Source organism: Protopterus annectens, chromosome 5.part1 (genome assembly GCF_019279795.1).
Source record: "Protopterus annectens isolate FY-2018-M chromosome 5.part1, PAN1.0, whole genome shotgun sequence".
Classification (NCBI taxonomy): Eukaryota; Metazoa; Chordata; order Ceratodontiformes; family Protopteridae; genus Protopterus; species Protopterus annectens.
Window position 1 is genome coordinate 633,166,217 of NC_056736.1, and position 23,374 is coordinate 633,189,590.

Consider the following 23,374-nt stretch of genomic DNA (forward strand, 5'->3'; position numbering starts at 1 on the left):
TTAAAAATGACTGTAACTAAAGCGCGTTTGCATGATGCATAAAACCATTACAACGTCAGAAAGTTTAACACTGTTTTACTACGATGTGTTAAACTACTGACATTTTATTTTCAAAAGCATATTTACATTTGCCTGTCTCCATACAAACAGTTTTTCAGAAATTATTTTCAAAAAAGTTGGTATACAGATACACTGTCAGACCACCCAAACAAAAAAGATAAAAATAAATAAATAAATAAGCTTACAATAAACTTCATTTTTGCAAATGACAAACCAGTTGGCAAATAACATCTCTATTCTCCACCTGTCAGCAAGTCAATTGCATCAAAGATGCAGGCACTGTACGCTTGGAATACCCCAACAAACAAGAGAAACGTGCAGGCAAGCCTGGCTGCCTATATTTTTCCAGCTCACATAATGCAATACATGTACATATAATAGACAGTGAAGCTACCCCGCTGCAGAAAGTTCGCCTTAGCTTCTCCACATAATATTTTCATATTTACGCGCTACTTCTACACCCGGTGACGTTTCTACAGTAAAAACCAATCAGATAGAGCCTCTGGTCAGGACAATGGAAGAGAGTCCTCAAATGAGAATGATCCGCAAGTTGGCGGTAGCCAATAGGATCCAATCTCGGTTAGAGTTAATGTTACTGAGTCTGATAGCTACGAGGTTGCGTATTCCTATTGCTCCCGCTCACAGCCATTGCAGTACATTAAGCTCCATAGACTTTACATTGGGTGAGTATAATAAAGCTGGGATCTAAGAAGTGCGGTAAGTATGTTAAAGATTAAAGTAAACCACAGTAAAAAAACGCATGAGGAGATAAAGTAAGTGTGATTAAATGATGTTATGAAGTGTTTGTCAAAAATACGATGTGTAAGGAAATCGCGTACATAACATGTCATTAAAGCCATCGCCTCTGTTTTAAAAACACTTGTCAAGTGTACTAGTGTTTTTGTCAAAGTCTGTATAGTAATGTATATATTTGCTTATAAATATAATTGCTAAAAACTGTAAAGTATGTGACCGATGATGACAAAATGTGCAAGTTAGAAAATAGCGTTTCATATAATCTGCTTTCATTACATTACATAGTCGATGCTGCAGATAGACCGAAATGCATTGACTTCAGTAAAGCGAAATACAAGTACACGGGCTGTTTCACAGAAAAAATAAAAATAGCATTTTAAAAAGCGAAAAGGCTAGCGAAGTTCTAGATTTTTTCTTTGTAATAGGGCGGTTTGTTGTACTAGGAAACATAATTTACCTCAGAATCTGCGCTGACTATAATATGGCTGACTATAGTCTATGTGGGAAAACAAGATAGAGCCACCGTAGGGGGAGCTAAGAGCGGACAGAACAGTTCGGTGTAACTTTTTAAAGCTGTTTTTCTGGTCGTCTTTCATATATATCTGTCGGTTTGAAGATAATGTTTAAAAGTACCAGCGTTTTTCTTTCAAACCGAGTGGTTTTGATCGCGATCCGCCCTTGTTTGAGTGCTGTAGACCCAGTGTGAAAAGCAGCGGGTACCGCGCGCAGGCTCTCCCATTGCCTGTAATGGCTGTGCATAGCACACAAAGAAGGAGCCATATTCTCTCAATGTTAACTGATGAAGAACAAGCAGCGGCCATTCCAAGCTCATAGGATCTAACACATAGCACTCTGTATATAGACAAACGGCACTGTAAGACTCAATGTAATGCTCCATAGAAGCACTATTACACATTCGGGCTCGAAAATAAACCTCAAACGGCCACGGTGGCGGGATTTGCGAGGCGGAATTCGTCTAGGCTGGCGGAAGAAGATATTTGAAGGGGACTTTCTTTCATGAGGAAGGCTTTCTCACAAAATGGAAGAAGAAATATTGCCGTTGTTGTTGACCTCCTTTTCTCTGTTGAAAGAAGGGAGCTACGCCATTGCTTCGGGTCCTATATAGTAGAGTCTATTTCTAAGCAGTTTTGTATAGGTAATTAAGAAGAATATGACTTTTTGCACACATTTTTAACTAATACGTCTTATTTTCGTTATTTTAGATAGGAATTTTTGTTTTTTTTACAGAAAGCTAAATTCTACACAACAGTGAAACCTGATTTTTTTTCAACATGTGGTAAAAAGTTATGATTATAAAATAAACTCAAACTTTTTAGAATAGTTTTTGGGGCTTTATTTTGGTACGGACAGAAGCAGAAATGGACTTTTTTAAGTAGATTCGTGCATTTTGTTACCACTTTATATTTGAAGAGCTAGTAACTGGCAGGTTTATTACGCGACTGTCTCACGACCCTGCCCATAAGTGACATCGTGCCATAGGTTTGTTTTTGACCATTTTTTTACATTTTTACATTAATGGGTGAAACTGTCGCAGTACATAGTAAATGTTGAGACACACAAGAGATTACGAAGTTTAGTGCCATACAACTGGTATTGGTAAAAGCACCGCTGCTGTTAAAGAACATACGATATAACACAGGTTGCGTTGCCAAATTGCCAGTTGTCACTTACATGAGTTTTTGTTAACTGGGTATGTGGGCTAGTCTAGTAACATTGTTCGGCCACGGTTCTGGCCGCAGGGACACAGAAGTTCTTAACCACATTCAGAACATAAGCTGTACTTGTAGTGCAGGGCATACATCTCAAACTCTTGGCGCAAGAAGCTGGACAAAGCCTTAAATGATGGGATGGAATGGGGCGGGGGTCTGGACAATTTAGAGGTATGATACAAGGAGGTGGATGAGTAAGCAAAAAATATTGAGCAGTTATGTTATAGTTGTATTGCAACTCCAGCTCAAGAAAAAATAAGTTTAGAGTAAGGTGATTAAAATATAAATATGTATATATATATATATATATATATATATATATATACACACACACCAGTTATTATTTATATAATTTATACACCAGTTATTATTTTTATTTATTTATATATATACACACACAAGTTATATTTTATATATATATATATATTATATATATATATATACCAGTTATTATTTATATATATAAAAATAAATATAATTTATACACCAGTTATATTATATATATATATATATATATATACATACATATATATATATATATATATATATATATATATATACACACACACACACAGTCTGCAGAAAGCAGTGGCAGCAGCTGCCTTCACTTTCATCCATTCTGGCAGTATGATGAGTTGCTAACTGGGTTTTTGTTTTCTCTGCCATTTGAAAAAAAATAAAAACTTGTGGGGTGGTATCAAGGTACATTGTGACACTTAACATGCATTGCTAGTGTGGCACTAGTCTTGCATTCTGTGGCTTTTAAGGTAACTAATTTCCAAATAGTGGTGTGTGTGGTTTTTTTTTTGGATCTTGTCATCTGGTCCCTGGATTTTTGTGCAAGTCATTCATAAGTGTCTCCTTTACTCAACAAGCTTGTATTAAATTTGTTGTAGGGTATTATGAAGTAATTTGATTTCATTTACAAGTAAATAGCATGACGGTAAAATATATTGATCAGATATCCCATTTTTCTGTTTGCAGAATATTCAAAATGGGTAAAGGCGATCCAAAGAAACCAAGGGGAAAAATGTCCTCTTATGCTTACTTTGTGCAGACGTGTAGGGAGGAGCACAAGAAGAAGCATCCCGATGCATCAGTGAACTTTGCTGAATTCTCAAAGAAATGTTCAGAACGATGGAAGGTAGGTGAAATTTTGTTAGCAACTTTTCAGAGGAGCTGGTGTCTGGCAAAATCCAGTTGGAGACTGTTCAATATCTGTATTTGGTGTAGGTGTAGCAGTTAACTTCATTGTTACTTTGGTGCAAGTCATACTTGACACTTTTTAAAACAAAATAATCGTAGAAAGTCTGAAGTCTGTTTTTTGAAACTATTGGCTAATACATAATGTGAGTTGACTGAACTTTGATGGGCTTTTACTGTGTAGCAGTTAACAGTAAAACCGGACAGTGTATGTTTGTAGTAGAAATATATTTAATGCTTTGATCTTTTTTAAGACCATGTCTGCCAAAGAGAAGGTGAAGTTTGAGGACATGGCAAAGGCTGATAAGACGCGTTATGAAAGAGAAATGAAAAATTACGTACCGGCAAAAGGGGAATCCAAAAAGAGGAAGAAGGACCCTAATGCACCAAAGAGACCTCCGTGAGTAATTTTTAATAATCTGTACAGCTTCATGACTTCTGTGTTAGGATTTTATGTAGAGGAGTCTGTTGTGACATCTACTGTTATGTAGCTCCCCTTGCTGGTTGACAGAAGAACTACATCTGTTTTACTGTGCATATTTTGTTCAACTTCTAACCCAAGGATCTGCTTTCCATTATTTTGATTCATAGACCTTCAACAATTCTGTATATGGCCAGAATTTGTAGTATAGAGGGATAAAACCCTTACTGTTACCCATATTCACTGAATTTAACTAGCTGGGCAGGGGAGGATTGGAGTGAGCAGAAGATGTCAGCCCTGCCATGCTTTGAGGAAATGGGTTGGCCAGTTTTAATTCACTGACATGTACAAGAATATCCAGTGTGTGGGCGTTTAACACCATGGACTGCGATGGCCTTGTAAGGAGAATATCATTTGTGGAAGCATGTGGCTTCCAGAACCACTTTTGTGGGAGTTGGCACCCTTAAGGGGGAAAGAGTTGGGTACGTAGCTTACAGTAAATGACTGCCTTCCGTTTGGATACAGCTCTTTACTTTTAAAGTGAAATGGCTGTGCCTTGCTGTCATTGGGAGGAGCTATTGCTGGTCTGTGTGATGGCCAGGGAGGAGGGAGACTTGATTTTATTTAGTTTCAAATTCCGTGGCCACGGTGCACATTAAAGCCTTAATTAAGGTTAAATGGAACAGGGGGTTGGCACAGCAGTTAGCATTGTTCCCTCACAGCATTTGGTTCGGTTTCATTTTTTAGCTGGATTGCCTTCTTTGTACAGTATGTACATTCTTCCTGTATCGACATGGTTTTGGCAGTTTGGTTTTTCTCCCACCAGATATGTGCCATAAGCGAATTGTTGCTTTTCTGAATTGTCAGTAGGTGAGCATTCCCTCCCTGTTTGTCCTTTTGATGGGATGGTGCTCGTTCTAGACCTGGGTTTCTCTTGAGTTGTGCCCATTGAGTGTCAAGACAGGCTCTAGCTGCCTCAGAATCCTGAATGGGTTAATGTATGCTAGAACTGCAGTGTATTTTGTTCAGAATAGTTGTACTACACATGTATTCACAGAATAAGAAGGATATGCATACTGGGCAGAGAAAATTAACAAACTTTCAGTTCATACTCTGATGAAAAAAAGCTGACAATCATAATGGCAGCTGCTACTTGGCAATGGAATCTTAAACCTTTATAAAGCATGATGCTTCACGGTTAAGATGCTTGCTGTGTTTATTATTTGTCAGCGGTTCTTTAGTTCAATGAAATAATAAAAAAAAAATGGTGTTCAGGATTAAGGGGGGAGGTCTTTGCTCTGTCCTGACTCTGGCTGACCATCTTATGAATGACCAGCACTAGTAAGATGGCTCCAGGCAGAGCAATCATAGCTTCAGCACACTGCAGTAGACTGTGCCATGCTAAAAGAGGTTTAATCTCTGCAACCTAACCTAGAAGTGATATCAATTTGTGAGTTCCATTTCCCAGCAGCTTGATAAGTAGTTATTGTGTAAATATATGTATATAATAAAACAGAAACCCACCCTCATTTTCTTTTTTGCACTGTGTGCAGAAATGATCTATTAGCCTGACGAGCCTGGTCTGCAAGGCCATGGAACATATCATCCTGGAACATTGGTAACCTCCAAACTCTGAATCTCACCCAGTTTGGGTTTGTGAAAGGCAGATCATGCCTCCTGAACCTGACTTTTGAGGCAGTCACCAAAGCCGTAGACTAGGGTAAGGTGGTCTATCTTGACCTCACCAAGGCTTTTTGACACCATCCCCCATTCTGGAATTATAGCTAAACTCGCTAAACTAGGTATAAATCCCTACGTCACAAGATGGGTTGCCAACTGGCTCACTGACAGAACTCGCACTGTAAAAGTTGCAGACTCCAAATCTGACCTCCGCAGTGACGAGTACCACAGGGTTCCATGCTGGGACCTCTCCTGTTAGCCTGTACTTCAGAGAAGTAAATACCAAACACAGCCTCTGGCTCTGTCCCCAAATTATGTGGACATCCTACAGAAGGGCCTCACTGAGACAGATGCCTGGTGTCAGAGCCATGGCCTCCAGCTCAATGCCAAAATGTGCAGTGTCATCACCTTTGGTAAAAACTCTGTACCCATGAACTACCAGATAGGCAGCAATCTACTTAACACTGAATGTGTGATAAGAGACCTTGGGACCCAGGTGGACAGTAGTCTCTCTTAGTCACATCGCCACAGTAGTCAGGAAGTCCTATGTGGCACACATCATAAAAGGGTTCTCGTCCAAGAAAAAAATAGGTCATTGTTCCCCTCTACTCGACACTCATTAGACCCATTATAGAGTACAATGCCCCTTTTTGGAATGTACTTGACAAGACATCTGCAGCAGCTGGAAAGGCCACAGGAGTACCTCGCAGAGGATTACTGGCCTCAAACAGATGCCCTACACTGACCACCTCAAAAAAACTCTAGCTTTACTCCGTAGCATATCGGGTACTCGGAGGTGATCTCTGCCTAACATGTCAAACCCAGAGCTGTTGAACATGCTACACCTACAAGAAATCCCAGTCCCTTCGAGCTACACATTCTAGGGACCTAAACCTTGTCACCACAATAAACGGGACATGCTGGAGGGATAGATTTCTGTCCCAGAGACTTCCCATACCTGGGAACATGCTACCCATCTATGTCAAGCAAAGTTCTTCATTACCACTCTTCAAGAAAAATTTTAGTGGATGGGAAATGGGGAAATACACTCCGGGGATCACTTCTGTGTCTCCTCGACAGTGGCACAGGAAAATAACTTTCTTGGGTGGCGTAAGCCAGGGAACCTTGTTGGCTAGGCTTACATGGGCCCTTGTGCCAATAGTCTAGTACCTACCTATGAACCAGTGCTGAAAAGCTGGTGAAGACTGGGGTTAGTTATGCCTTGACTTGTTCAAATTGTCATCGCTCACTAAATGTTTGATCGTTACTTGGTATATGTATAATGGCTCGACGCGGTGCATTTCTCAGCTATCCTTCACTCGGGAGTTTTGTTATTAACAGATGAATGGGTTTTTTTTTTTTCCCCCTCCCAAATTGGAGTGGTCTCTAAGAGTGGCTGTGAAAGGGGAGTGCAGAGGTCAAAATTTGAATTCGGGTTATCTGCTGAAATTTGTGCGCTGCTGTTTAAAGCGTGTACTCTGAGTTAACGTAGTAGGTACACAAACCAATGCAATGTGCATAAATCTCTAAGAATAGTATTGCGTTGTCTGATTTGTCAAGCTGCAGCAAGAATTTGAGCTTTGGACGCTGGCTGGCTATGAAGGTGTACAGAAAGAAACTTGGGTACTTGCAAGTCACTGATGTTCATCTTCTTTCCTTATTTGCAAGATGTGGCTTGGGGTAGCCAGTCAACATTTACTGAGTGGAGGTGTGTTTTTTGTTTTGCATTCAACACAAATCTGTACGAACTACCCAAGTAAGGTGGCCCCCAATGGCACTGATCCTGAAAATAACTTCCTTTAAAACCACAGCCAATCTTGTTGCCAAAGTTCGTTGTGCATGTCAGTAGAGTTTTCCGTTCTTGGCCTGAACTAAAGCAACTGTCAGTATTCAGTTGTACCAAAAAAAGATAACCCTGCCCATTTGTATTTGCATTTGCTCGAGTGGAGAAAGGTGAGGTAGCTTGAAAAGGTTGACTGTGGTCCCCATTAGGTGGTGTGTATTTACCCACCACTGATTTACAGGTCTCTCATTGACACTAAGTCATTGTGTGTCAAGAGCCTTTAAATTTCCAAGTCAGAATTTGCTAATTTAGGAACACACACGTGTCTTGAGGCTTGGCATGTGCGTTTAATTTTTATGCTTGGATTTGCATTGACTGCCAGCTACAGTCGACAGGCATGTTTATCATTACAAGAACAATATATGTTTTTAGTGTACTTTTGGTCTCATTTGGCACAAGACTTTGCAGAGAGCATGTGACTTTCGAAGAGTTATTTGCTTGATAGTCCTGTAGGAACATTTAGTGAGCTAGCTAGTTTAGGGGGCATCCATTTAAGCTGTGGCTGGATAGGCTGAGATGGAGTCATGTTACATTGGGTGTATTGTAAATTGAGAACACATGGTGTACTACAGAGTTTACTATTAGGCTAGTCCATCAATCCATTATTACCACAAAATGGCTAGAAGGAAATGTCTGCAATTCTGAAAGAAGCTGATATGCTCAGCAATGGTTGGAGGAATGCTTGGAACATAAGGGGAAAAAGTGGCAATGAAGGGTATACAGTAAATGTGAACTGGCTATGTATTTTCTTGCATTGTTTGTGTTACTTTGTATAAATGCGTCTGTTTTCCTTGGCTGTCAGAAATGGAAAGTCTTGGTCATTTTGAACTGTCCCAGTAATAACATGCATGGAATGTTGTCCTCAACACACATGAGAAAGACCTCCATCTGGAGTGCTGTTCAGTAGATGTTTCTGAGGATATATGATAGAGCTAGGCCAGAAAAAGCAATCAAAGTAGTGCCAAATCCCATGTGGAAGGCTTTGAGTGTAATGTGCATACTCTAGAGGAACTTGAGGTAAGCACATTGATTTTTCTAAATTCCAGTTGATGTAAGTAAATTATAGATTTTCTGTCAGTCAGTCAAGTTTTCACTAGAGGCCTCTGGAGAAGGGACACTAGTGGTCAAAGTTCCAAAAAGCACTGTGTACCAGAATGCACCCCCATGGCACAGCTATTATATTGCACGTGTGAAATCGGTATCTTGTAGTATAATCACATTGGTGAGGTGAGTAGATTTGTAATGGCATGTCACAGCTGACGGTGCTGCAAAGCTTTTATTTTGGCAGACTGCCTTTATTAGGGGTAAGGAGAAAAAGGATCCAGAGTACTGGAATCTACAAATCAAATTTTGTGACTGACTTGCTGTTTTGAATGAGATTGACTTAAGGCAGTGGGAAGGCTTGGAAGTGAGTAGAATGTTGAGTCCTTACAATTTAATGGATTAAGTAGGAGCATACAGGGAAGGAAGCAAGAACTGTACCCCTTTTCTTGAGTATAGTTTTTTGCTTTTGGCCTTTTCATTGTTTAGTCATTGGGCAAGAGAATGTAGGGAATACCAAGTACTCTCTCCAGGATGGTATGTGCAGGTATTTCCATGGTCTCAGTACTGGGATAGTTTGCTTAGTTACTGGAGTAAAGCTGCCCACTCAGTCTGCCTTGGCAATGAGGAATACTTGTACACTGTATAGGAGAGAGGATCCAGACAGTTTGTGTGACATAGCTACGCCATAAATAAAGCTGGTAGTCTGGTTTCGTGGGATTGTCAAGGTGACTTGTATCTTTGGTTTTTGAAACATCTCACAGTGCGCACACAATGTGTTTAATGATATTGCATGTACTGTGCTATTGAAATTCACAGCCTCACTAAAGCTTCTTTTTTAGGTCTGCTTTCTTTTTGTTCTGCTCTGAACATCGTCCTAAGATTAAATCTGAGCATCCAGGGTTTTCTATTGGTGATGTGGCCAAGAAGTTGGGTGAAATGTGGAATAACACTGCAGCTGAAGATAAACAACCCTTTGAAAAGAAAGCTGCAAAACTGAAGGAAAAGTACGAAAAGGTAAGTTTGTTTTTTTAATTGTTAGGTAGGACAAAAGTAAATAACTAGCGGTGATCTGCTTCTCTTGTGTGATGCTTGCCAAGTTGTGAATGGCTAGCACATTTTGGTGTGCCCCTCCCAGCTCTTGTTCTTCCTCCATAAAAATGTAATTGTGTCCCTTGTCTTTCCATTTCCTCTTGCTTCATTGATTTGGCTGCATGCATTCATTACCATGATGTAAGTTAAGGACATTATTCCTTATACCTCAGCTTGTTTACTGTCACTCTGGTTAACTCAATGCTCCCAGCTCCCTCTGAATAGGGATACTGGTGGTCTCTGAGCTTACTGGTTAGAAAATTGGGCTGTTGATGTAAATGTAGGTAAGTGAAGACACTGGATTTGGAGGGGGGGGGGCTATATTGTAGCAGATTTGTCTCTTAGAAAATTTTGTTGCAACAGTTATTCTTGCTGTATGCTCTTTTTTGCTAAAACACCATTATAATTGGTGTCTTTGGGCATTCAAAAATCTGCATATTATTCACCCCCCCCGTCTGTGATTGTAATAGTATTGTTGCTTCTTGGTTGTTACTAATGTAATTATTTTATATTTGATTACTGGGTTGGTCTGACTTTTTTTTTTTTTTTTTTTTAATTAATCAAGTGGCTTTGTTTGGGTTTTCTTCCTAGTTTCTTTTGTAAGGAATTGAACAGTAAATTTATACTGCATATTTGACTCTAAATGGTTGCTAGTCTGCTCCCATAGACTAGGGTTCCAAAATATAGGGAGGGCACTGCCCCAGACGTAAGGTACATGGGTGGTTGGTTCACAATGTTTGTCATTTACCCAGCTTCTGTAAAGAACACCACTGTCATTTATGAGCAACTCGTTCTGTACTCCCGATTCCATAGTAGCAATGGTCATTCCCTAGCAAAGCGTAAATTGGTGCATGTCTGAAAAGTCAGTTCACCCTCAAAACCAGCTTAGTTTTTTTAGAAGCGGCTCCAGTGGTAGTAATAGTAAGTCAGCTCTTAAGCATGCATGTGTTAGTTGAAAGCCTAACCGTAATTTGTAGCAGGATGCAGTTAGACAAGGTGGTAACTTTCAGTATGTTAATGTCCGCTTTTGCCCTCCCTGCCTGCAATAGAATATTGGATCTAGTCTTGTGGTTTCAGGCTTCACTGTGGTGATTCTCGGGCCCTCTTTGTGCAAGGGGATAGCTTGGACAACAGTTTGGGGCAGTGTTTGCTGTTTGCAGATGTCCTCCTCTCCACTGCCCCAAATATTTTGAAGTCCAGACCCTAGTCTTATGATTTTCAGGTTTTTAGGATAAACCTATTAAAGCATATTCTGAAAGGTGGGTTATCATAATAGGGTTTCTAAATTTAATCTGGTTTTACCAACACCCTTTTTGCCCTTTATGCAAAGCTTAAATTGGAAACTCCAGGTGTTAAGTACATATTGAACATAGTGCAGACTGCCACAGACTTGGAAGTGCTCCATCATATCTAATGAAAATCACACCCAGTTGTTCCTCCCCTTAATTTTTCTACTCTTTCCTTTTTAAGGATGTTGCTGCATACCGGTCAAAAGGTGGTAAAGGTGATGCCCCCAGTAAGAAGGCACCAGCGAAGGCAGAGAAGACCAAAAAGAAGGAGGAGGAGGAGGAAGAAGACGAGGATGAAGAGGAGGAGGAGGAAGAGGAAGAGGAGGAGGAAGAAGAGGAAGAGGAGGAGGATGAATAAATATCCCAATACAAACATTTCTTAAGCATTTAACCCCACCCTTCCTTGTACACAGTTCACTCCTTTTTAAATAATAAAATCTAAAATAGTAAGGCTGTGTATAAAAAGATTTGTTTTTAAATTGCACAGTACTTTTTTGTGTATAGTTAATGCACTAAGTAAGTGTCTGGATACAAAGTCCTCTTGTTTTTTTTTTAGTGGTGCTTCAGTTACCACTGACCTTGCCTTGTACAGTAAGGGGGTTGTAAATTGATAACGGAATTTAGCAGGTTCTTTGTGCACAGCACAGATTAGTTTTATGTGGGGCCATAGGCTTCATGTCTTTGGTTGTCTTGTTTGATTCATTGTATGAAATAATTGTTTTGTTAACTGATATACCACTCTTGCAAATGCAGAATAAGAAGGTTGCAGCTGTTTTTGTTGACATTCTGAATGCTTATGAAGTAAATACAATTTTTTTAATAATTTGTGTGGCTTTATTTTTAATAACAAGTAGAAGTCATAATAAGAGGTGATGGAAAAGACAGAAGCTGTAAGTTCTTTTTCTTTCACTTGTGAAGCTTGATGGGACATGACCAGGATTGGTGGACGAAACCTTGTTTAAATGTTTTAGCTGAAATACTGCATTTTCCCATTAGTACAGCATCCCCATCTGCTGCATTCAGATGACCCAGAATTCAAAGCGGCATTTGTACCCATTATTGCACAGTGACTTCCCAGGGGAAGTTGTACCAATTCAATATAATGTTTCCTTGCTAGGAACCCAAATCCTTCTCCATCTAAAAGTGGATGAAGCGGTTACAGGTATTTGAACTGAACTGTAAGCCACCATCATCTTGAGTCAGTGTTTACTTGCCACCAGAATTGATGCCAGTTTTGTCACACTGACAACACAAAATGTGCCTACCTGGACAAGAGGTATGCTGTGCTGAGTTGTAATACTGGCAAAGTTCAAAGACTTTGAAGATCTGACTGTATATGTGTGTGTTTTGGGGCTTCATAATACACTACAGTACGTGCGTATTATCGCAACCACATTCTAAACGACATCTCACTTTTCTGTATTTTCGCAGAATGTGCTGATGTTTACCTTATTTTTTTTCGGGTTGTTCCCAGTAAAGTGTTTTGTTTTCTGGCGGCAGTTGGGGGTTGAGCCCTCATTTTTTGGGGGGGGGGTTCCCTAATAAAATATTTGGTTTTCTGGCAATCTTTGAGGATTGAAGTGCCTAGGTAAGGACATACCTTTTAAATGTAGACTTCCTATCATTCAAGAAAATGCATGCTAACACTGTTATTGTAGCAGCTTTCCAAGTTTATACCAGCAATGTCTAAACATTTGTACATTTTTTTTTTTTTTTTTTTTATCTACCCTGTCCCCCACTATTCTGTTTTGTGTTTGGGCAGATCTATTTAACTCTGAGGTTTGGAGGTATGTGTAACCATGTTAGGAAAATAGTGTGGTTCATCAGAAACTACTTTATGTAGCTTGTCATACTTCTACCTAATGATGCCATTACCATTCGGGGGTCTACCAGCATCTTTCTTTTAACACTTTTTTATTCTGTTATAAACAACCCTGAAGAACATTAGGAGTTACAGCAATTAAAATGTTGCCATGATCAAACGGCTTTACATAAGAAGTGGAAGAAAACGTTGCACAGTTGAATATCAGCAGGAGTTTCAGAAAAATACAGATCCTACAGAGCAACTTGCATGCTGACTACCATAACATTTTAAAACACATTCGTGTGTTCAGTATCCATATACTTTGTGTTTTAAACATTCCATCCCAAAAAAGGTGGATGTTCTTTCCCAAAGGAAATGATAGCTTGATGGGCCGCCACAGTACTATCGGCTGCAAGTCGTTTAGAATGTGGTTGTGATCATATGAAAGTACCCACTTCATGTCATAACTTAAGACCTTATCGGATGTAGATGTATTCATCAAATGCTTGTTGTAAATGTGTATCATCGTGTGTAGAATGTTAAAAACTCAGCCTTTTCTAGAGCGTTTGTGGGGAAGGAGTAGATGAGAATTACACGACTATAAACCCCAGTAAGCAAGATGGTTGGTCCTAGGTAAGCTGGTATTGCTTACAGTATTGGTACTAGTAAAACTGATTTATGTGCAAGTGTAGAGATTTGGGCATGTATGTTGGTCTGAACCTGGAAGTTGTAAGAGACTAACCATATGTGCTAAGATTCATCAAATCTAGGTCAAGATGTTTCTGATAACTTTGGATCAAAAGTAGAATTCTACTTGTGTGGGTTGTCGGACCAAAAAATGCAAACAAACTGGCAATAAGAAAACTGATTGCGGACATGGTACAAAGGGACTGTTTGCACAGGTACAAGGCCACATAGGATTTGTTTCTCTGGGAAATGTGTAGGATATGCTTGTGAAGTGTAGTATTGAACTTTCCTGGCTAAAAAATAACAGAAATAGTTGCTAGTTCTCTTAGAGTTGTGCCTGACTGGAATAAGGTAGCTTGTCTAGTGTCAAAACGGTGACTAGGGTTTGTAATCCTGAATCTATTTTATGTCCTGCAAGCCTGTTGTGTCTGCAGGTTGGATGCAGATGCCATATTGTTGGGAGACTGGCACAATCCCAGTAGTAGAATGCTGAGTGCAAGATAGTTGCATGTGCAGTAAACTGTTAACCATCACCCATGGGGATTGGTAAATGCCTGATAACTGTAGTTTCTGGTGCTTGAGAGTTACTATTAAAAATAGGCTTGACTAAGACTATACCCTCTACTATGTTTGGTTTTGACTTTGGGAGAGAGGGAATTTATTCCCATCTTCCATTTTAAAACCAACTCTAAAAACATATGGTATATTTCTCCAGGGGGAAACAGTGCAATACATGACTAGTACTATACCCTCTACTATGTTTGGTTTTGACTTGGGGAGAGAGGGAATTTATTCCCATCTTCCTTTTTAAAACCAACTCTAAAAACCTATGGTATATTTCTGCAGGGGGGAACAGTGCAGCACATGAAAATTTTACTGTATTTCTTCAATGTTTTTCATGCCGGTTGCTTGAGTGCCGATCAACAGAGTTTACTGTAGTGCTAATTTGGAGGTGTCACTACATCCCCTCAGGGACATAATGTACAGTGATGCCCAGTGTGAGTATGGGTGCAGTTCTGATTTTAAGATTGAAACAGCCACTCCCTCTTAAGAGACAGGTGGGCTGTAGGAAGATATACATCTCTGTGGTAAGTAATGTGTTTACTTTGGAGTGAGTTACATGTAGACATTACATGTAGATGTTTTGTACTGTCATGTGGTCTCAACAGCAGTCATGAAAAATTGGTAAGCATGAAGTTTGGGTAAGTGCACAGATTTGAAATTTAGTATAATTCTGTGTGTTTTGTCTGATTTCATTACTTCTGCAAAGACAGTGGTATTTGTAATGTTTCAATGTGAGGAACCTCCTAGACTTGCATACATATATACACACACATTATATATATATATATATATATATATATATATATAATGTGTGTATATGTATGCATGTATACATATATTTTATATATATATAATCTGCATATGTTTTGATTCCATCCAAGACTAAAGTTGTTATAACACGGATACACTAAAAGGAAAGTGCCTGTTGTATAGCCATCATTCTAAGACATTTTGTCCTGTTGTAACTACTTCCCAGGGTAACAAGTATCTTGTCTGTTACAGATTTGTGTAGGGAAGAGGGAATTGGTTTGATGCTGATAGGACATTGGGTTGGCCATTTATCCTGATACATAAAGTGTACAGTGGAGCCCTTCAAAGATCAGAGAAGTCAGTTCTATTTATACTTTGTTCAGTTGTGTACGGTTAGGGTTTCTGAGCAGTGTACTCTAGGTGTATGATTAACAAGTAGCAGTTTTTGTGGAGAGCCTCTCGCTGAAGTGGGTCATGGGCTCTAGGTGTGGCCTCTACATACATATAGACTTACAGGGAGATACCTAGCACTGGAGCTCGTCTGTCTATCAAGTGAGGAGTGTGTGTGCCGTCTTATCAAAATATACCTGGACAGTTCAGTACGTCTGAAATAGACCAACATATTTTTATACAGGGACCCGAATAGTTCTCAATCACCCTTTGACAGTTTTTACGGCTAGACAGACAGGTGATTATGTAGTTTCTTCTGAAGGAATGAATCATTAGCAAAAAGAAGAGTGGATTTGATATAATTTGTGGGTTTTTTTTGAGCCCTAGTAGGCCCTATGGTTCATCTTTTTATGGAAGAAAAAGTAAGCCTGGAAGTAGTAACAAACAGCATGCAATGTAATCAATCTTTTTGCCCTTGACATATAGCAGTTGTCAGATTAATTCTAATGGATTTTTATCATATTTGGAGAATATTCATAGTTTTTTATGAATTTTTCTGCCACAAGTAAAGCACCAACCCTGTATGACCCTTAACCATCTATCACAATGTTCCTAGGTGTGACTGACAAGGCAGTTTGTGTAGACACTTGCAACTGACTGTTTTATTGTGCTGCACAACATTGTAAAGAAAGACGACCTAAGTTACTGAAATTTAGAAAATGTTAAACAAGCCATTTTAGTAGGGGGACTTGTTCCAGTGAGACCTGCATCTTTGCCTTTCATGGGGCAGGACCCGGGACTCTGAACTACTCTACAGAGTGATGTGTAGGCCCATGCCCTGTACTTCTAGGTCCATCTGTTGAGGTTCCCCCTTGTGAGGAGGGGAGGGTACATTTCCATACTCGTGTTAATGACTGCTGGTACAGCCAAATCCAAACTAACTTGAAGAAATAAGACTCTCTAACATACGTGGAGTTTGAGCAATTTTTCCTCAACAGATAAAATCTTTACATTTGTTGCCTCCATGAGTATGCGGTCCATACTAGAATCTTTGTCTTGGCAGTTTTAAAAGCTAATTGGCTTGCCACTCCTGTCATTCTGCTTGGACTTTACTGACAACCCCCTTTGGGTCAGTATAGCCATCCTTGTGTTCATTCTCAAAAGGATATATTGATACAAGGTAAATCTCAATGCATTAAAAGTGTAAACAGGCTGATGATTTCCCACTTTGCAGTAGCTTCAACTTGAGTCAGGCCGTTAGAGTAGGGCCCCAACAAAGCTTTCTCGTGATTTTGTTTTTAATTATATAGCAGTGGAGAAAGAAATACAATTGTGAGTTCCATCTCAATTTATTTGGTCATGTGGATAAAGCAGTCTGAAAGATAGTATAGTAGCAGCCATTCTAGCTTTAGCTACTTTGCTGACAGTTCGTTTGCTACTGCTAAAGTTTTTTATTAAAACACCTTTGAAGTATTACTTAAGACACTGGCAGACATGCACTTGTATAAAAGAAAACCATATGTTCTCCATTACATCACATGTATTCTTTTGTATAAGTTTCATCTGTCCAACCTTGCATAAATTGCTTTATTCCTGCCTTCCCTTAGATATGTTGGTACTAGGCTAACTTAACTGCCCTTGTGAGCCATTTTTTTTTAAGCCTAGCCAATTATCCCTTGTGAGATTCAAACCCTGCACCTTGTGTTTGCAAGGCAAACATCTTAACCAGTAGGCCACCCTCTTAAACCTTACTTCTCAGAAATATTCTGCATGTATTGTTACCACTATTTCCATATTTTTCTATGAAATTTGCCCCTAACATTTTCTAAAGATCTCACTTGCATTTCTTTTATCCTCTTTATGGTATTCAGTTTTCATACAGTTGGTATAGACTTTGAATTCCCTTTTATTTCAGCCACCAGAATTAAACTTAAGAAAATGTTACTGTATCGCCACTAAAAAAAAATGTCCTTAGTTACTCCTAGTTGTTCCTCACAGGTAATGTTTCCAAGCAAGGATCCTAAATCTTCTAGACGTTGTTGCATATTTGGGAGCCATACAAGCAGTTGTTCACCTTTTGATCAATTCATTAACCTAAGTTTTGGTAGTAGTTTATTTTATTTAACGTTTGTTTACTGGGAAAGTCTGACTTGGAACAAAGCCAGTTTTCAGCAGGTGCCTGGGGAGAAACGCTGCAGACATATATTTTTGTAAATTGGGAGGAAACTAGTACCCAGAGAAAACCCACACGAACACAGGGAGGACATGCAGACTCTGCACAGAGGGGTCTCCAACCAAGAATTGAGCCAGAGAACCTCTTGCTGTGGGGTGGCAATGCTACTGCTGGACCACTGTGCTGTCCTAGTAGTTTAAAAAGACCATGACAAACTGGTGGTCCTCTTGTTTTTCAAAAGTTAGTATCATTTATTGACATTTGCTAACTGTTAATTTGTTTTATCTAACAAAAGCTATGGTTTCTTTGCTTGTCTTCCTGGCTTAAAGTGCCATCCTGAATGGTAAGCCAGCTTGGTCTGTATAGGCCAGTGATGGTGAACCTGTGACAAGTGTCAAAGGTGACTCCCCTGTGTTACTAAAGAATCTTGCTTTTGCATTTATTGCTCATGTAAAATGCATTGAATTATTCTGTGCCAGGAGTCAGTTTAACAACACTGCTGCAGAGCTAAGGAAGTTATTAACCTCCAAGACTATTATGCAGTCTGCAAAGGGCGGTGCTGATACTGTTCTCTTCGTGGTTACACTTCTGCAAACAAGTAGTCTGCATTTCTAACTGTGCAGTTTGATATTCCTCTCAACTCTCTCTCAATCCATCCTAAAACTGGTGCCTTTAATTTATTTTACATCAGAAAATTAATATATTAATTCACGTTCATTTTTTTTTTTTTTTTTGGTCAGTGTCTTTGATTAATAATACTAATAGTTTAAAATTGTCCATGTGTCTCATTTCTAGATTTGCCTCTGATTCTGTTGAGATTTATCCCTGATGCATTGAGAGCTATGCTGTTTTATTTAATTTTGGGGGTGGGGTGACACTAACAGTCAAGTTGGGCAGTTTCCACATTTTTGGCACAGCAAGCCCAAACGCCATCACTAGGATAGGTGCTTTTCTGTGTACAGCAGAATTGCAAGCTTATGTACTTTGGGTACACTACTGTAACAGACAATTGGGTTGCATGTCACTTTGACAGTTTTTCACCACCTTTATCTTGCTAACTTGCTTCTTTAGATTTACTCTTTGGTCCCCGCTCTCGTCATGATATGTACCTGCAAGGAGCCAGTGAGCCTTTGAAGCTTCGCTTTTGATTACCACTACCAGAAAAACTGTGGATGGAGCCTTTAATAACTCTAGTCTTTGTCTCGAGCACACTACTGAAGTATATCAAATGTGCTGTTAAAATTGCCCTTTAAATGCTCCCTGTCCATATTGTAAGCATTACTGTGGTTGGAAGCAAGAATATTTTTGTTCTATTAACAAACCAGTCAGTTTGATGTATAGGTACATACTATGCATACTTGTTATGACCATTAATTTGCTGTCAATCCTTGATGTACAGTCTTGTTCTGCTCAAGTGTCCCACAAATAAGGCCCATGTCTTACTGAGATTATCCAGTTAAGTCTTGAATAAATCAAGGATGAACGCCCCCATTCAAAGATGTATAGGTTTTCAGATGCTAATTGTTTTAAATTTCAGCGCTGCCTGTTTTATGCCTGAGCTGCTGCTTGTACCCAGGTTAGCAGAAGCACAAATGAATGCCTTGACTGAGCTAATGAGCATCAAGAGTTGTGGGTATGTGTATTTGGGAGTGAACTCCAGTTGCCTTTGAATATAGAACTCTTGTTAAGTCTGTTTCCGCCTTAGAATCAGTTGTTTGCAAACTGGCACGTACCCGTTGTTTTGCACTAAAGAGTGCCTGCAATTTATATGTGAATCACAGACGCATCTTTTCACTATTATACCACTAATTTCCTTCCATAACATTCTTGTTTGGCAGGAGAAAAATGTTCTTTGCCCAGAGTAAGTAATCTTCATCCCTTTGATTCCAGGCTGCATTTCCTTCTCAGCTGATGACATTTTTTTTCATAAAAAATTAGGATACCTGTGCGATTTGGTTAGCTTTGAAGGTTTTACACGTGCACTTAATTGTGCTGTTTTTATAGTTTCTTTTGAATATTGGAGAAGTCCATGACTATATCAGTGCTACTGAGGTAAGACTCAAGTCTAAGTACTGAGAGAAACTGGACAAGTCCATGGACACCTCAATCCCTCTGAGGTAAGACTGAAGTCTGATTAAATACTGAGAGAATTACTGGAGAAGTCCATGAACACTGCAATCCTTTTGAGGTGAGACTCAAGTCTGATTAAGTACTGAATATATCATACTTCATGGGGAGGGAGAATTTCCAGTCAGGCACTATGGCGACAGGAGTTTCCACCATTAATAGAACCAAATTAATCAAATTGCCTTCACTAGGCAGTGGTTGTAGGGTTCTAGGCAGTATGTAAGAGGTATTGCAAACCATCATATGAATTTGAGTGAATAGTATTGACTTTTCAACCTTAATTATGGTGTGTAGAGAATCATGCTCTTTCCATTCACAGCTCAGGTAAACAGCACAAAAATGTCATTAAGGTACCTTTCTAGGTACTAGTGAATAGTTTAGCTTTTTAGGTGGTAATAGGGAGGATATAACAATTTTCCCAAAGCAATGAGTCAGGGCGATGGCCATCCAACCTGGAACAGATTCTATAGTAACTGGAGTTTGTGATATTTTACAAATGTGTGTCTTTCTAAAAGACTGGGATTTCAGATTTAGCCATGTCTCAGTCAGAGCCAAAATAACAGGTTGATACTGGGCATTCTGGGAATCAAGACTGCCCACCTACTTTCACTGGATACCCATAATAATGTATGCAGTGTAGCATTTTGAAGGTTAGAAATAATACTGAAAAGGTTTAGAAGCCTGAGTTAATGAGAAGTAGAGCTAATGCAGTATTTGACTCTTGGTTGTAGAATATGAACAAGGTGCCCTATTTTGCATTATTATGTCTTGTAGTCCTTGCAGACTGTAAATTTAATAAAATCTTCAATAAAATGCAAAAAAAAGGGCTTGTAATGATTCATTAAATAAAATTTCCCAGACAGCACCAAAAATATCACTGAAATCCACTTTCAAAGAATCACTTTTTTTCCCAGGGGTCAAATCCCCCTGTACCCCATCATGTTGGGGGAGACCCTTCAGCTCTGCTGATTCATATATACTAACTCTGTGGTAGCACAACCCTAGGGATAAGTGCAAACTGATGTTCACCAAAAATGTCTTTTAGCAATATTCCTTCACAGTATTGTCCGTCAGACAAATTGAAAGATATAATGTATTCCTTTTCCACTAAATAGTGGTAAGTGAATTAGTCAGACAAATTGCCATTAAATATTGTCATGCTGCAAAAAGTAAGGAAATGCAAAAATTAAAGCACTTTAAATTAAAAAAAAACGCTTTGTATGCTGTTTTTTCCATTTTTACACAGATTATATATATATATTGCATGATTTTGTTTTTTCAAATATGTTTTCTGTTGTGTGGATCAGTGAGTGAAATTTGCCATTTCATTTCCTTAACGCAATGTAATACAGAGCTTTTTCAAACCATCTCACAGCAGTTTATCCTGTGTGAACACCACCTCAACAGTGCATTTTGGACTTGGGGCCTCCTTTTTATCAGTTTTGTAAACATAAAAGATCAATCAAGTTCAAGTTCAATTTAAACTTTCTTGTGGACTATACAGTATGGCAGACCTCAGTGCACTGAATTCATCTTCTTTGATCACACTAAACTGTAGTTCACCAAATGAAATTTTATAAGTAGTCCACCCAGCTGCCTTTTCTGATGTGTGTTTAGAGGAGTTGATGAATCATGTCTCCCATAGCTAGGTTGCAGCTATGTTCTGACACCCTTGCTGTTATAAAGCAGTATTGTAATTGAATCTCTGTAGAAGAAAAAAAACAGTTTGCAGCAATCTTGCCACTCTTTTCGACAGAACAGTCTCATCTCCAGTTTTGACTGCAAGAAATTTATGTTTAGCAAACCAGGCTTATGGAACTGTTAGACACCTGCAAAGATGTTCACAGTACAGTAGTGCACACACCATAAATGTTGCAATATTTTATCTTCTATATATATATATATATATAAAGCTAATAATCACATGATTTTTAACACAAAGAATGTTTGTTGCTATTGTCTTACATCTCTTTTATGCTTACATTTTTGTTTTATATATATATATATATATATATATATATATTGCAGTTGCCAGGAGATAACAGTTCATATGCGTTATATGTATGGTTCTGTTTCTATTATTACACTGTTTTGGTGTACAAAAAGATTATTACATTGTTGGATAATGAACATGTCATTCATTGTTTCCTTGTTCACTGTATTGCTTGATTTATATTCTGGCTTCAGGAAGCATTAAGACTTGTGACTTCACAGATGCTATGACCATTCAGCAAGTAAAGCATATTCTAAGCCAGTTATGAATTTTCAGTACTCCCTATTTAGTCACTGGGCCATTTCATCGAAATGGGACTACCAGACATGGGAGGCAAGCTCCCCCATCCCTATACCTAGTTACTTAACATAACATCTTTTGAGGTTACCAACTTGTTGTTTCTTGCCATATTTTAGGACTGAAGTTAACAGGAATTTTCCAGCTACTTCTGATGTTGAAAAATTTTAAGTTTCTCATTTTCTGGCTCTTCCAGGCAATTATTTTTTATGACTTTTTTCTCATCTTGACAAAGTGTTTTAACTTTTGATAATCCCCATTCTGGTTTCACCAAGTAAGGTGAGCTGCAAGTGTTGGAAGTAACTTGCTTTGGATAACACACATAAACACTCAGCAGTGCTTTCTTTTTTTCTGTTACATTGACACAAAGAAAAAAATAATGCTGCCAAATACCATGCTGTGCAGAAAAACATCTATAATCACATATTGTCAGAAAAGCTCCAATAGGTAGCATCATCTCATGGTCAGTATCCTTTAACTCATTCCTCATCCCTGTCATCCTTATATTGTCATTAAGAGAGGAAGAAAGATGAGCATAAGGAAGGTAAGAAATCCAGGCCAGGTAAGCCACTGGATCTCCATTTATGCACACCCCAGGTTTAGGTGATATTTGGAGTTGTGTTAACTGTAAATCAGGAAAGCCAACTGATTTAGTTCTTCATGTCTCTAAGCATTATACCCCTGTTAGCCTTGTGTAGTCAGACTGCCAGGTGATTGTTGTCTTAGATTCCCCATCCTCTCTAGGGGTTCCTCTGAGAGATATCCCTGAAAACATGACTGCTGTTTTGATAACAAAAGTAGTGGGCGAGTCAGAAAGGCCATCTCTCTTCTAGGTTTGCCATCTTTTTGAATTCCAAAAGTGGGACATTATTTATAGTAATATAATATTTTGCAGGGCAAACCATATCCACAATCGGTACAAAGGACTGGAATTCATGTTTTATCAAAATAAAACCTTGTAGAATATGAGTTGTTTTTGCAGTTTCACATAACATTAGGGCATTTCAGCTAAAATATTTTTTTATAGAACTATTAGAGGAAACGCAGGAAATTATTTTTGCACTAAAATCTCAGGTTTGCCATTTTCAAGTTTTTTTTTTTTTTTTTGCTGGATGTAATGACCCAGATAGGAACTGTCCCGCTTGAGGGACAGGTGGTAACCATGCATGTCCCGCTTGAGGGACAGGTGGTAACCATGCATGTCCCGCTTGAGGGACAGGTGGTAACCATGCACTCTTCTCATTTCCATTGGTCCAGTATATGCACATTGAGTGTTGGCAGCCCCTGCTCAGATGGAGTATGACCAATGAGTAGTATCCATTGACTTGAAAGAGAAGAGTGGTGAATGAACTAATGCCGAGGAGAATGGCACTGGTAACAGCAGCAGCAGCAATGTTCTAGCACCTTTCTCCATCCTTTAGGTTTGGTCATAGTGTAGGCAGGTTTGCAATCTCAACACCGTTCATTCACTACA

The 23,374-nt window shown here is 38.9% G+C and overlaps 1 protein-coding gene across 2 annotated transcripts; it reads left to right on the forward strand.

The window, feature by feature from the left end:
- Nucleotides 1–607: 607 nt before the first annotated feature.
- HMGB1 (high mobility group box 1) lies at nt 608–11,938 on the forward strand. 2 transcript variants are annotated; one of them, XM_044073249.1, is made up of 5 exons: nt 608–743; nt 3,531–3,690; nt 4,004–4,149; nt 9,577–9,751; nt 11,297–11,938. In XM_044073249.1, exons 2-5 carry the CDS (start codon nt 3,541–3,543, stop codon nt 11,471–11,473), a joined length of 648 nt encoding a protein of 215 aa, XP_043929184.1. In that variant the 5' UTR covers nt 608–743; nt 3,531–3,540; the 3' UTR covers nt 11,474–11,938. The 2 variants fall into 2 exon arrangements, with proteins under 2 accessions (XP_043929184.1, XP_043929185.1); XM_044073250.1 differs by lacking the exon at nt 608–743 and adding an exon at nt 1,949–1,972.
- Nucleotides 11,939–23,374: the final 11,436 nt, after the last annotated feature.

What these genes read in the sequence shown, in the direction of transcription:
- HMGB1 (XM_044073249.1), top strand. Translation starts at nt 3,541, where the DNA reads ATGGGTAAAGGCGATCCAAAGAAACCAAGGGGAAAAATGTCCTCTTAT. An exon ending in AATGCACCAAAGAGACCTCC is followed by an intron (nt 4,150 to 9,576) that starts GTGAGTAATTTT and finishes CTTCTTTTTTAG; the next exon opens with GTCTGCTTTCTTTTTGTTCT. An exon ending in TGAAGGAAAAGTACGAAAAG is followed by an intron (nt 9,752 to 11,296) that starts GTAAGTTTGTTT and finishes TTCCTTTTTAAG; the next exon opens with GATGTTGCTGCATACCGGTC.